The sequence below is a fragment of the Hyperolius riggenbachi genome, chromosome 11 (genome assembly GCF_040937935.1).
Source record: "Hyperolius riggenbachi isolate aHypRig1 chromosome 11, aHypRig1.pri, whole genome shotgun sequence".
Taxonomy (NCBI): Eukaryota; Metazoa; Chordata; class Amphibia; order Anura; family Hyperoliidae; genus Hyperolius; species Hyperolius riggenbachi.
This window is the reverse complement of record NC_090656.1, coordinates 87,381,431-87,394,457: the sequence shown is the minus strand read 5'-3', so window position 1 is coordinate 87,394,457 and position 13,027 is coordinate 87,381,431. Positions and strand designations below refer to the sequence as shown.

Genomic DNA, 13,027 nt, shown 5'->3' with positions numbered 1-13,027 from the left:
AGCGGATAGCTTCCCTGCCGCTCAGGCTGCCTTAGATCGCAGAGCTGTACAGAGTAAATCTAACAGTCACCTAGTAATCAAGCAGAGAGCGTGATCTGCAAAACCCCGCCCCAGGACTTCACACCAATTGGCATGCAGCAGTCCTGGGGCTGCCACTGCTTTCATGTCAAAAAATCCAGTTGGAGGCAAGCACTTCCAAGAGTGTAAAGCTCTTTTATTGAATCAATAAAAACATGTGGCTATACGGCAACAGCCTGCTGTTTCAGGACTCAGCCCTTTCTCAAGCCGAAGTGGGCACTTCGGCTTGAGAAAGGGCTGAGTCCTGAAACAGCGGGCTGTCGCCGTATAGCCACATGTTTTTATTGATGATTCAATAAAAGAGCTTTACACTCTCGGAAGTGCTTGCCTCCAACTGGATTTTTTTGTCTATTGGATCCCAGGTGCGGGGAACCCTTGAGGCTTGAGCACGCCATTCCCCTGTTGAGTGAGTACCACTCTTTTTACCACATACCTAAAAGACTGCTTTCACGTCAATCAGCGTTACAGACGCTTTAGTAAAGCTCAACCCTTCCAAGAAGGCTTTGTATATTATCACAGGGACTTGCAGGAGACCGATGCTGTTGCCTCTCTGCTCCAGTTAGTCAAAGCTAATCTCTCTGCTTCTGTGAGTCAGTCTCCGCACTGTTTGATATACCACAGCTGCCGTTAATTATCAAATGTGACACTGGGGCTTTATGGCATGCTGTAATCTTGATGAATTGAAATTTGTCCGCGTTTTACTGCACAAGTCGGTAATTTACCTCACAGCTTGGTAATTTCAGCTTGCCAGAAGCACTGTGATGAATTGACATTTTACAAATTGCTCCGAAAAAATCAGCTGTTTTCAGCATTACCAAATGCAGTAATGCCTGATAAATTGAAACCAGTCCCTACATTAATGCCCTATAGACAGTCCCCATACGTTACTGCTCAATAGAGAGACAGTCCCCTACTTAGAGATGACTCGAGTTACAACAGTTTCAGAGATACAAAAGCTGTCTTCATGTACAAAATATACAGTACTTTTTTTATTACACATTTTTCCTGTTAAATGTTACAACATTGTATAAACTGTTGTAAGTAGTTAAAAACACTTTAATAACATTAAAAAAGTGACCACAAACATAGTAATAATATATATTCAAATCCAGATTTGTCAGAGAGTAAAGCATTTATCCACATTTCACCATGTTCAACACAGGACAGCGCACAAATTCAACTCACAACCTCCTGGAACAGAACCTGCTTGTTAGTAGGGGGGCGCCTGTACTTCCAACAATTACAGCAAAATCCACTGTCTGGCTAGCCAGTAAAGTGAATAGAGCTTTTGATTACTTTTGGGCAATTACAGGACACCAATACAAGTTACTAGTCGCTCAACCTAGTCCATATACATTTCAAGCTTTATTGGAAAATACAATCGCTCACCCACAAACTACCCCTTTTCCCTACCAAATATATAAGATAGACAGGTAATATAAAAAATAGACAGTGAGAAACACATATGGAGCAGCAAGCAGTAGTCCGAGATGTGGGTTGGCAAGCCTGCAGTGCCCCAGATCAGTATTTGGTCAGGCCCACTGGAGGAAGCGGCCGGTTGCAGTTTAGTGGTGGCGAGTGCCATACTGCAGAACTTGTACGATTCTTATACCGGGGCTTCTTTTTATTAAACATGTCCTCCAGTTTTGGACTCTCAATTTTGCCAAACACTTTGTCAAGATCCATGGGGCGGTAGTATTGAAGTTGTATTGACTGGGAAAGCTCACTTCCTGCAGAAATTGGGGGGGAAAAAAAAAAAAAAAAAAACACACTATGAGAAAAACCTTAGCACTATTTTAGCAAAACAAAAACGTACACTACATATTTTTAAAGCTGTCTCAATGTTAGGTTCAAAAGAAATGACTAGGTTTCCAGGTGGACTTTAGCAATAGCAAATTTTATTAGGTTCTACCTGCACCTAAGCGATCCAATGGTATAAAACTCAAGTACCTATGAGCAATACAAGCATGCAGAATTTTTTTACAGCGACACTGAAGCGAAGAAAACCTTATGACAATGATTTGTATGTGTAGTACTGATAATTAATAGAACATTAGAAGCAACATTTCACAGTTCTTGAAAGACTGAACCAGCATGCCCAGGTGGTTTACAGTGACGTGGGTGATAGTCAGGTGCATGGACGGGCCACACAGGCGCAGTGGCTCACAATTTCAGCCGCACTAACAGGGCCGCCAGCTGAACCACAGACGGGACCCGGGATGAAGCCCCAGGTAAGTTCAGATGTGCTTTTAACAGGTCTGCTCAGTGTCCCTTTAAGTGTACTCATTATTCTGACCCAAGTTTAGCGCCTCTTTTTTACAGTACCCCCCTATAAGTGTGCTCTATTTGGCTCCCACCCCTCCCCACCATCCAGGGTGAGAATAGAAACTGAAGAGGAGCCAGAGCAGCACAACTGACATTCTCAGCCTGTAACAGGAGGAAAAATGCCAGGGAACCCCTGAAGTCCTCAAGGAACCCTGGGGTTCCAGGGAACACTTGTACTAAATGGTTTTTGTCCAGGTCCTCCATTGCATTGAACCCCCCAATGCACGGCCAAGAGATCTGGACTGCTGGAACTCATCTGAGCCAGATGTTCTGGATTCTGCTCAACTCATGTCATTCCTCACAAGCATTCAGAAGATTCCCCCTACAGCAGTAAGACTAACTTTTTTTTATGCTTTAAGATTTATTATGATAAAACTGGGAAACACTCACCAGACGCCCATGCTGGGATGGGCTTACGTGGCTTAGACTCATCGTCTGTGGAGTCATCACTGTTTAAGTCCATACCGTAGTCATCTATATTGAGTTTGGGTGGATGGGGTTTATAACCCTTTGGAGTCATCTCGTAGGATTCACAAGGGGGCGAGTTCTGAAGACAGAATATTGTATGTCTGGTAAGAAATCTTCCAGAAGAATGGACAATACTGCATTTTACCACATCACATGAATACCACAACCATTTTAAAAGTTTAAGAAGTGTTTTTGTTAAGTGGTATTACATGCACTATAACCAACAACTTCATAGCAAACAAACAAGGTGGTCCACAGAACTGTACCATCAACCTTACAATAGGACTAAATTAATTTTAAGCAGATTGCCTGGGTCTGCCATCATACCATATATACTCGTATATAGGCCAAGGTACCCACTTCCCTCAGAAACCAGGAAAAGTGAATGACTCACATATAAGGCCTCTCTCCATTATAAATAGCCAGATGTGCAACCAGTATGAAGCATCCCCCTACCCAGTACAAGTAGCCAAACATGCCCCCAGTACTAGGCAGTCCCTTTCCCCATAGCCAGATGTGCTTCCAGTATGAGGCATCCCGTACCCAGTAGAAATGGCTAGATGTGCACCAAGTATTCAGCAGCTCTCCTCCCCATAGGCAGATGAGCCTCAGTAGGCAGCATCAATCCCCCCCCCCCCCCCCCCAATTGTGAGTGGCGGAGGGGGGGAAAAAAATGTTGTGGAACACCCCCCCCCCCCCCAACATGATGTTGAGCGAAGCACGCAGTACAAGTTTGATCTGTGCTTCCCAACTTATGAACTGGAGCATGCAAGTGTCACGTGTCAGCAGATGCCACTAGACAGCATCACAGATATGAGACACAGGATGGATCACCAGGACACTCCTACAGCTTGCTCTGCTCACTATGCAGTGGTGGTTTCTACATGAGTATATTGGTATAGCTGCAAAAAAATAATTCTGCAGTATATATGGTATGGGGCTAGAATAAGTTGCGTAATTTGCCAACATGCTCCAGGTTGTCCAGCCTTACCTCTATGTCTACAGTGACATTTAGGGTTGGAGCAGAAGCAGCAGCTTGTTTCTGCTTAGCAATTCTCTCCTGCTCCTCACGCAGCCGCTGAGCCTCTAGCTCTTTCAGTCTTCTAGCCTCGGCCTCTTTGCGCAGTCTTTCCTGGCGCTCTTGTTCTAGCCTTTCCTGCTGCTCCTGATAATGCACAGAAAATGGTGGTTAATCAAAACTGGAAGCTTATAGTACCCTATGGCATGCTATGCTTCACTTATTTATACCTAAGGGCTTGTTTCCATTTGCAACGTAGAGCCACACGGCTCTGCGTTGCACGTGACTCCCCAAGGGGGTCAGTGCTTGTGACCCCATTCTTTATACCGAATGGGATTGCGGGCACAATCACCCCAAAATGCAGGCAACCATGTGTTGCAATTCAGAAGCGAATCGTAGTGCATGTATGGAGACAGACAGTGCAGTTTATTTCCATAAGCGCAGCTGAAAGCGAGCTATATGGAAAGGAGCCCTTATCAGTTCTAGATTTTCACACACAATGGCAAAACAAAAATAAATCTTTCAGAACACAGCAAGAACTTAAGATCTTGATTTCAGTCAAAAGGATTGAATGGACTACATGAAGTTCACAGGCTATAATTTTCTCACTAAAGTGATCCCGAGCTGCCTGCGCAGTAGAACGCCCGGCGGAGATCAGCTATTTTCGCCTATCTCCATGCGGAGAGCAGATACTGCGCTGGAGAGGTTAATATTTACATCGCCGCCATTCCGGGAGGATTTTCGCAACTGCCATGGGACTGAGTAAGCCTTAATAGGATCCAGAGGCTTCCCCCACTCGAGGATAGTACCCCCCAGGGGAGGTTTTCTTTGAGAGAGGGAAGCATCAGGATCCTATTGATCTGATCTCAAACCCCGTTGCTGAGCGCGGCCCCCTCATCGCTTCCTCAAGAAGTGTGGCCGCGTGAGTCCGCCCACGCATGCGCAGTACCACAAAGGTCACCCATGAATGCGCAGTACCACGGAGCCCATGGCTCTGGCTTACTGCATATGCGGGCTCGGCTATTGCGTGGCCACGCTGTAATAAGAAGAGCAGCGACAGGGGGGGTGGGGGAGAACATCAGAGCAAAGCTTCGGCTTGGGTACTCCAAGTGTACCTGTAGCATGCGCACACATGGGAAAAAACTGTTTGGGACTCCCAAGAAAGCTTGTCGACAGCTTGCACAGGCGCACTAGCACCATCACTCAGTTTTCTTCAGAAAAAGCCAGGCTGGCACAGACCCAACCACGCTCTGCCATTTCTGCCCGAGGGACAGTGCTAGTTCGCATGCGCAAGGTGGCCACTCTTCGGGGGTCCTAGTGCTGGAACAGGGCTGCGGAGGACAACTGTGGAAGCCTCTTTAGGATCAAGAGGCTTCCCCTTCTGTAAAGGTATACTTCATGGGGAAGTCACGAGTTTCCTTTGCAGCCCTTTTCACACGTACAAATGTTTTAGAGTGTTGCAGTACTCTTCACCACCACAGACAGTCTATGAGAATGGCCATACTACCTGCAGTGCAACAGAAGTGCTCTATACAAACTCTGTTAAACATGCAAGTTGTGTTGCGGTGTAGCAAGGATGTGCAGATCTGTCAAAATTCAGTGATGTAATTCCTGTCCAGCAGGGAGCAAGTCAATGAGCAGAGGCGGCGCTACGCATATCACCCTGATGCCACACTCTAGATACCTGGGCTAGACTTGTACTCACTTTCCTTTTGCGCTCTTCTTCTGCTCTGCGCTGCTGCTGCTCCTGTGCTGCCCGCTCCAGCTCCCGCTGTAACTGAAGAGTCTTCTCTTTTTCTAGGCGCTCTCTTTTGGTGAAGAGGATAGAATATATTTAACACATATATGGGATTCTGAGGTATGCTTAAAGAGGAACTTTACAAAAATTATATACATTTATAGATTATGTCTCAATACATTGCAAAGTGAGAAGTTAAAAATAGAAGACACGTAAAGAATATTGAACGAATTACAGGGCAAATATCCTATTAGCAAATATAGTAGTCATCTTTGCAGGCGCTCAACATTAAGTCTTATCAGTAGTGACAGTTCCAATTTTTTCAAATCAATAGTAACAGTTCCAATTTCTGGTACTCTTCATAAACTCCACTCAGACAATCCCACACTATGTACTCTCACCAAATCTGCAGGCTGATTGTGTTACAGATCAGCTAAAACGCGTTTTGATGATATCCCATCGGTCTCCAATCCAGCCTTTATCTGGAACTCAAACAGGAATAAACGGACATAGCGTGATCCAGTTTACACTATCACACAAGTGACATCCAGTGTAGCACTTCCACCAGTACAGTGCCAAAAAAACGTGACAGCCCTCCACCAATATTGTGATGGTACTGTTAACCGCTCACCAGATTGAAATGCTGACCACTTGTAAGAGATCAGCTACAGCGCTTTATGATCCTCCTCCAGGATATGTAGCACTCTTCCTCGTTACCTTAAAGCGAACCTTAAGTCACCTAAAAAAAATGAGATGAACTCACCTGGGGCTTCCCTCAGCCCCCAGCAGACGATCGGTGCCCTCGCAGCTCCGCTCCGATGTCCCAGGACCCGCCGGCGACGACTTCCGGTTTCGCCGTCACCGGCCGACAGGCATGGGAACGCGAGTGATTGTTCGCGTTCCTAGCCTGTATATCGCCCCCTATGCTGCTATTGCGGCCAGGAAACCGGAAGTCGTCGCCGGCGGGTCCTGGGACATCGGAGCGGAGCTGCGAGGGCACCGATCGTCTGCTGGGGGCTGAGGGGAGCCCCAGGTGAGTTCATCTCATTTTTTTTAGGTGACTTAAGGTTCGCTTTAAACTCAGAAACAGACGCTACATAGCGTAACTCTGTATTTATTAAAAGTTTAAAAACACATCAATACACTCAAACATCGTTGGGTCATGCGCGTATAAATAAATCCTCAGGGCTCTCGTTAGCGTCCGTGTTCATCTGCAGCGTGTCTCCCAGCTCACACTCGTACGAAAGCTCCGCCTTACTAGTTTCGTCATCTGTGACTCATCAGAGGCTGTCCCCGGAGTGTGTGGGAGACACTTATCAATACCTCTGATGAGTCACAGATGACGAAACTAGTAAGGCGGAGCTTCCGTACGAGTGTGAGCTGGGAGACACGCTGCAGATGAACACGGACGCTAACGAGAGCCCTGAGGATTTATTTATACGCGCATGACCCAACGATGTTTGTGAGTGTATTGATGTGTTTTTAAACTTAATAAATACAGAGTTACGCTATGTAGCGTCTGTTTCTGAGTTTAAGGTAACCAGGAAGAGGGCTACATATCCTGAAGGAGGATCATAAAGCGCTGTAGCTGATCTCCTACAAGTGGTCAGCATTTCAATCTGGTGAGCGGTTAACAGTACCATCACAATATTGGTGGAGGGCTGTCACGTTTTTTGGCACTGTACTGGTGGAAGTGCTACACTGGATGTCACTTGTGTTATAGTGTAAACTGGATCACGCTATGTCCGTTTATTCCTGTTTGAGTTCCAGATAAAGGCTGGATTGGAGACCGATGGGATATCATCAAAACACGCGTTTTAGCTGATCTGTAACACAATCAGCCTGCAGATTCGGTGAGAGTACCCAGTGTGGGATTGTCTGTTTGAGTGGAGTTCATGAAGAGTACCAGAAATTGGAACTGTTACTATTGATTTAAAAAAAATTGGAACTGTCACTACTGATAAGACTTAATGTTGAGCGCCTGCACAGATGACTACTATATTTGCTAATAGGGTGATTACCCCCCACTGTGTGGCGATCCATAGATACGGAGGAACATTTAAGTTTACAAATTGCACAGAATATTTTGTATTAGAGATACATATAGTTTGTATTGAGGAGCGCTCATAGCCACTCATAGATTTAAAAATATCAATCATGTTTGAGCCACTGAGCTATGCACAGAGGGGATAGTGCTTGCTTTGCAGCTGGAAACAGCTGTTACTTCCCATGCAACAAGGTTTGCAGACAGGAAACTGTCAGGGCCATGGACCTAACATCGCACTGTGGAAGAGATTTTACCACAATGTCGGCCATACAAATGTCCCTGATGAGCTTTTGGAGAGAAGGATTATCTTGGGAAAGAGGACATCAGCTGATTGGGATAAGGTTCAATCTGGGTTTAAGTTCCTCTTTAAAAGGCCATAAAGTATTTGAAGAGAATAACCTCTCTGCTCGGAGCCGCTCCTGTTCTCTTTCAGCTGCAATTTGCCTCTCTCGTTCTTGATCTGCTTGGCGCTGTTCTGCTAATCTCTTTGCCTCTGCAAATTTTCTGTGTCGCTCCTGCTCTTCCTCTTCACGTTTTTTCTGCAGGATCTCCTGGTGCCGCCGTTCTTCCTCTTCCTACAGAACAACCAGATATCAATACCAAGGCTTAAACTCAACAAAAATGTAAAGTGGACATGAACTCATGCACTGGACAGAAAGGGGGGGGGGGGGGGGGGGGGAAAAAAAAAAAAAAGGGAAATGCACCCTCTATGTACTTAGAGAGTTTAGCCTGTATAATTACCCCTTTGCTGTGACCGAGCACAAGTTGTATATCGATTCTGACAAAGCTGTGATACCTGTCTGGTTTATATAAAGGACATTTTGTTTTAAATTAGCTCCATTTGGTGATATATAAACAATTTCTGTTAGAAGAAGGCCACATGATGTGTACGTGCTCAGGGACACTTGCTACTCTTGAACATGTCCTAATAGTAGATTTACTGTTATTTTGCAATGTCCTAGCTTCCTTGACTTTTAGTGGAAAAGGGGCCCCACGGACAGATTTAGACAAGTGATGTGTTGTCCAGACTGAACCACTTCCCCTTGTGACCTTAAACAGAAGGTTGAGTAAGAGAACAGTGGGTGGTGAAACTCATTATAATATGGGTGGAGAGTTCTAAGAATTAAATGTTAACTGCTTCATGTCTGCACTGATTATTGAACTGTGATTGGTTTTTGTAACACTGACAAATATCCTGGCCAGCCCCAGGGAGTGTATATTTTTGCATACTTGTAACCCTATAAAATCTGCTGTGTGCTAATGATCTGTAGCATTACTCTGATGATGCCTGTATCAACGGCCCTTGATGCATGAATAAATGTGTTGTCTATTTGACGAGGTGTGTCCGAGTCTTCCCTGTCCTTAAACATCTTGGACAGTTTTGGTGGAGAAACGCGGGCAATGAACGATTGACTTTGTGGCACACCTCTGGAGGGACCCTGGACATCTTGAGGAGCGGAACCTTGGAGAAACAGCCGTGGAGAGGTCCAGATATCAAATCCTTAAACAGCGCTGTACCAGGTGAGACTTGATCACCTACTTGATATTTGCACCTCCCTGCTGGTTGCAACCCTACTCCGCTCAGCAGGGTTTCCGTGAGGATCTCCCATGACAACGGTCTCCTGATATGTGGTATGTCATCTTCTATTTCTTACTCTGTACCCTGTATGCATACCGTCTCTTTCTTCTGATTAACTTGGTGCTTGAGATTTAACATGTGTTATTCATGCCGTCTGTCTGCTGTGATTAACTTAGTGCATGGAATCTGACTTAGTTGCTATTGTATAGAGTATAGTGTTGTGTGAGTAACTAGAATTCATTACAATAGTATATGATATGTGGATTCATGCTGAGTAATGTCATATTTCTGAAGAGAACATTCTATGTGGTATCCTGAGTATTGGGAGTCAACAGTGGAGAGCCAATCTAGATTATAACCTCTGTGAGTCAGCATACTATTGTGTGCATAGCCCTGGGGTGCTGCAACATGCAGTTATCACACAGGATACACACTGTGGAGAAAGTTTTCAGAAGGAAACCACAGGTTGAAAATCTAGACCGTGGTCATAAATCATAGACAGAGGGGAGATTCGCTTCCTTCAAAGCAGAGAACTTGTAGGCTGGCTCTCCCCTGAGACAACATAACGTTGGATGGGATACTTGTAGCAGGGAGATTGAACATATGTTTAAACTTATGGTGATGTTAATGGTGTTTTATTGTCTGCAAGGTACCTAGTGTGTGCAGCTCAGAGATAACTGTATTTGACTAAGTGTTCTCTTATATGTGTAGGCAACTGTTTTCTCCTTCCCAACAAACACCAAGGTGGAATACACATTAAATTACGTCACACTACATAAAGTATAGTGGGGCTCATCGGGGGGGCCTACTTAATTGGCGTGTGGAAGGGAGAAAACTAAACTTGCCTGAACTATGCTGTTTTTGTACTAACCTCTACAAACACTTTAGAGTGTGCCCAGAGTGTCTCATATCATTGGAAAAAGTACCCAGTATAGTTGAATATTTGATCAGGAGGAGAGTGACCTGCGGCACCCCCAATATTTCTCTAGACAGATACAGGCCAATTGTAATAAGGCCCTATGTGCCACGCCTCCCAGGCAGCACTCAATTCCTCTTAGAGTCAACACCCTGGAAGTGTGCAAAATTGGGCCTTGAATACCAGCCAAAGCCTGAAATAGTCGCTCAGCATTATATTTTTCTGGCAAAATTAGTCGCCCCCTTGGGACCTCCCAATCCCTCAACTATTAAGAGAGGGTGGGGCAGGGACTCGACAACTCAGAAGACTCAGACAATTCTGAGGATCTGGAATCAATTATCCAATCCCTCAGTTAGTGGAGAGGTTGGATCCACTACCTGAGGGTTCTAAGTGTTCAGATGACTCTGATGGCTTACATATCTGAGACAGTATAGCCTGTGCACACCCCTGGATGAGTGAGGGAGTGACCGCATGCTCAAAAGGTCTTATCCTGATCAAATAAATGTAAATTTCTCATAGGGTGCTGTTATTTGCCCTGAGAGGGATTGTGAGACACTGATTTATTGGCTCATTGCTACAGTTAACAGTATAATCATTCTGATAGTCTAGTGGTGTTATATCTGGTGGAAGAATTTGTGTTGTCCTGATTTGGCTGATATATATGAGACTCAAGCTGCCTTAGAGGAGGCTTTGAGGTTTGGCTTTGAGGTTTGTCCACCGGGGGAGGAGCTTCCCGACCACGAGAGAGAAGTCTCCGCTCAGCCAGATCCAATTCATTGCCGATCAATAGATTACTGGATGTCACAGGGATTGTGATGCACACCAGACCACTGCCTGCTAGACACAATTGGGCGACCAGGTGAGCAGTGCAGCCGAACTTGGGGTTTTGCTGCTCCCCAGGCCACTCAAGCAGACAAGTGAGCCTTTGTGAAACCTCACTGGTACTGGTGTCTTGCGGGCCAGTCAGGCAGCAAGGTGGAGGCTTTGTAAGCTCTCACTGGGGCTGGAGGATCTAAGTGGGGCATTGCAGACTTTTGTGACTGTAGTCGGGACTTCACAGGGATTGTGATGCACACCAGACCACTGCCTGCTAGACATAATTGGGTGACCAGGTGGGCAGTGCAGCCGAACTAGGGGTTTTGCTGCTCCCCAGGCCACTCAAGCAGACAAGTGAGCCTTTGTGAAACCTCACTGGTACTGGTGTCTTGCAGGCTAACCAGGCAGCACAGTGAGAGCTTTATAAACCTTCACTGTAGCTGAAGGGGTCTAAGTGAGGCATCACAAGCTATTGTGAAAGTCACTAGAAGATTGGCGGGATTGGCTGACCCTTGTGTCAATAAGTGTATTGCACAGAAGCAACACAGAGAGTGTTGCTTGAGTTGTTCCCATTCGAAACCAGAGGATTGGCCACCTTTGGTGTGAGAATTGCGTGGAATTCAGGGTGAACACATAGTCTTTATTATGAGGAACTCAATTTCCCGGAAACGAGAGTCAAATCGTGGAGAGCCACAGTATTTGACCCCTCGAGAGGAAATGTCTGACAAATATGGACTATGGGTGTCACGATATTTAGAGGAATGGGAATGGTGGACGAACCACAAGTTTGCTAAAAAGGGTACCTTTAAGCCAAAAATTTGGGAAAATCTGTGGGACACACACAGAATGAGAATGAGTCGTCCTAATGAGAGAGAGGCATGGAGTAGATGGATGAAGGAGTCCATTCGGAGATCAGAGGATGTGAACATATTGACAGTGACACAATCTGCAACTGTCACAGGTAAGATGAGACCTACAACTGCAAGCACTGAACAATTGTATGGGTCAGAGGATGAGCAAATAGAGGAGAAGGAGGTAATGGAGATGGGAGCATACCAAGCTTGGTCTGCAATCATGTCCGGGGAGCTGCATGAGTCATTCAACAGAACTGCGTCACAAGACGTGAGCCATAGAGCTGCTGCAGAACCTCTTACAAGAGGCAATGCTGCAACACAGCCTCTCATTGACCTCACTGAAACAGAGGAAGTACAGTTTCACATAGGTCAGAGGCAGAGACAGGATGTGCCAGAATCAGCAAGCCTAGGAGCTCACGGGGGAAGAGGGGAGCTAGGGAAACTGCGTCATCCCACTATAGATCCTAAGCTAACCACTGAAGTAAGTACACTAACTGCCCTAGCACAGTTAAGGGAAGAATCACCACATGCATATGGGACAGGGAGAGTGTCAGAATACACTCCCCTCAACTATGCTCTGAATCCAAATGATAGGATGTACCCCCTCCAACCAATGATGACGGGCATCCCTCACTGCTCCCCTTATGAATTCATCCCTACTCATCTTAGTAATATAAGCAACTACTTAACACACTACATGCAGCCCTCCCCCTTCATGGATCATCCATTACTATCTCAAATTAGAAATCGATTTTTCCCACAGCTTACTCCTATGCCCTCTCAGCCCACTACCACGGCAAGGGTGCCAGAACCAGGTTGGCAGCAACATCTAAGTCAAAGCCAAGAAGGGGAAGTGACACCTTCTCTCTCTGACACTAGACTATCACCTAGTCCCTTCAGTGACAATACAGACTTAACCGACCTGGATAGTTTAAATGGCACACCCCAAGGCACTTTGCAGCTTAGTCCTAATACTGCCCCTTTTACACCACAGTCAGGCAAAAGCCAATCCCCTTAAGGCAAACGCAGGAGCAACATAATCCCAGTGAGTCACAGAGGGAGACTAACCTGTCAGGAGCCCCTGCTAAACCCAACTGGGAACAGCAGCACCCTGCTGAAATGATATATCCAGTAAGGGAACAAGTATTGTCAAATAACCATGGCAGGCTGACAGGTACTACCAGACAC

The 13,027-nt window shown here is 45.7% G+C and overlaps 1 protein-coding gene across 2 annotated transcripts in view; it reads right to left on the bottom strand.

Annotated features, from left to right (window-relative positions):
* Positions 1 to 1,039: 1,039 nt before the first annotated feature.
* INCENP (inner centromere protein) overlaps positions 1,040 to 13,027 on the bottom strand; it is a 66,433-nt gene continuing 54,445 nt past the window's right edge. For both annotated transcript variants that reach the window (XM_068259423.1, XM_068259422.1), the window contains exons 14-18: positions 8,074 to 8,249; positions 5,595 to 5,697; positions 3,863 to 4,036; positions 2,794 to 2,950; positions 1,040 to 1,808 (exon numbers count right to left, since the gene is read on the bottom strand). In XM_068259423.1, coding sequence (XP_068115524.1) covers positions 1,600 to 1,808; positions 2,794 to 2,950; positions 3,863 to 4,036; positions 5,595 to 5,697; positions 8,074 to 8,249 — 819 coding nt within the window. In that variant the 3' untranslated portion in view covers positions 1,040 to 1,599. The remainder of the gene's footprint in view (positions 1,809 to 2,793; positions 2,951 to 3,862; positions 4,037 to 5,594; positions 5,698 to 8,073; positions 8,250 to 13,027) is intronic.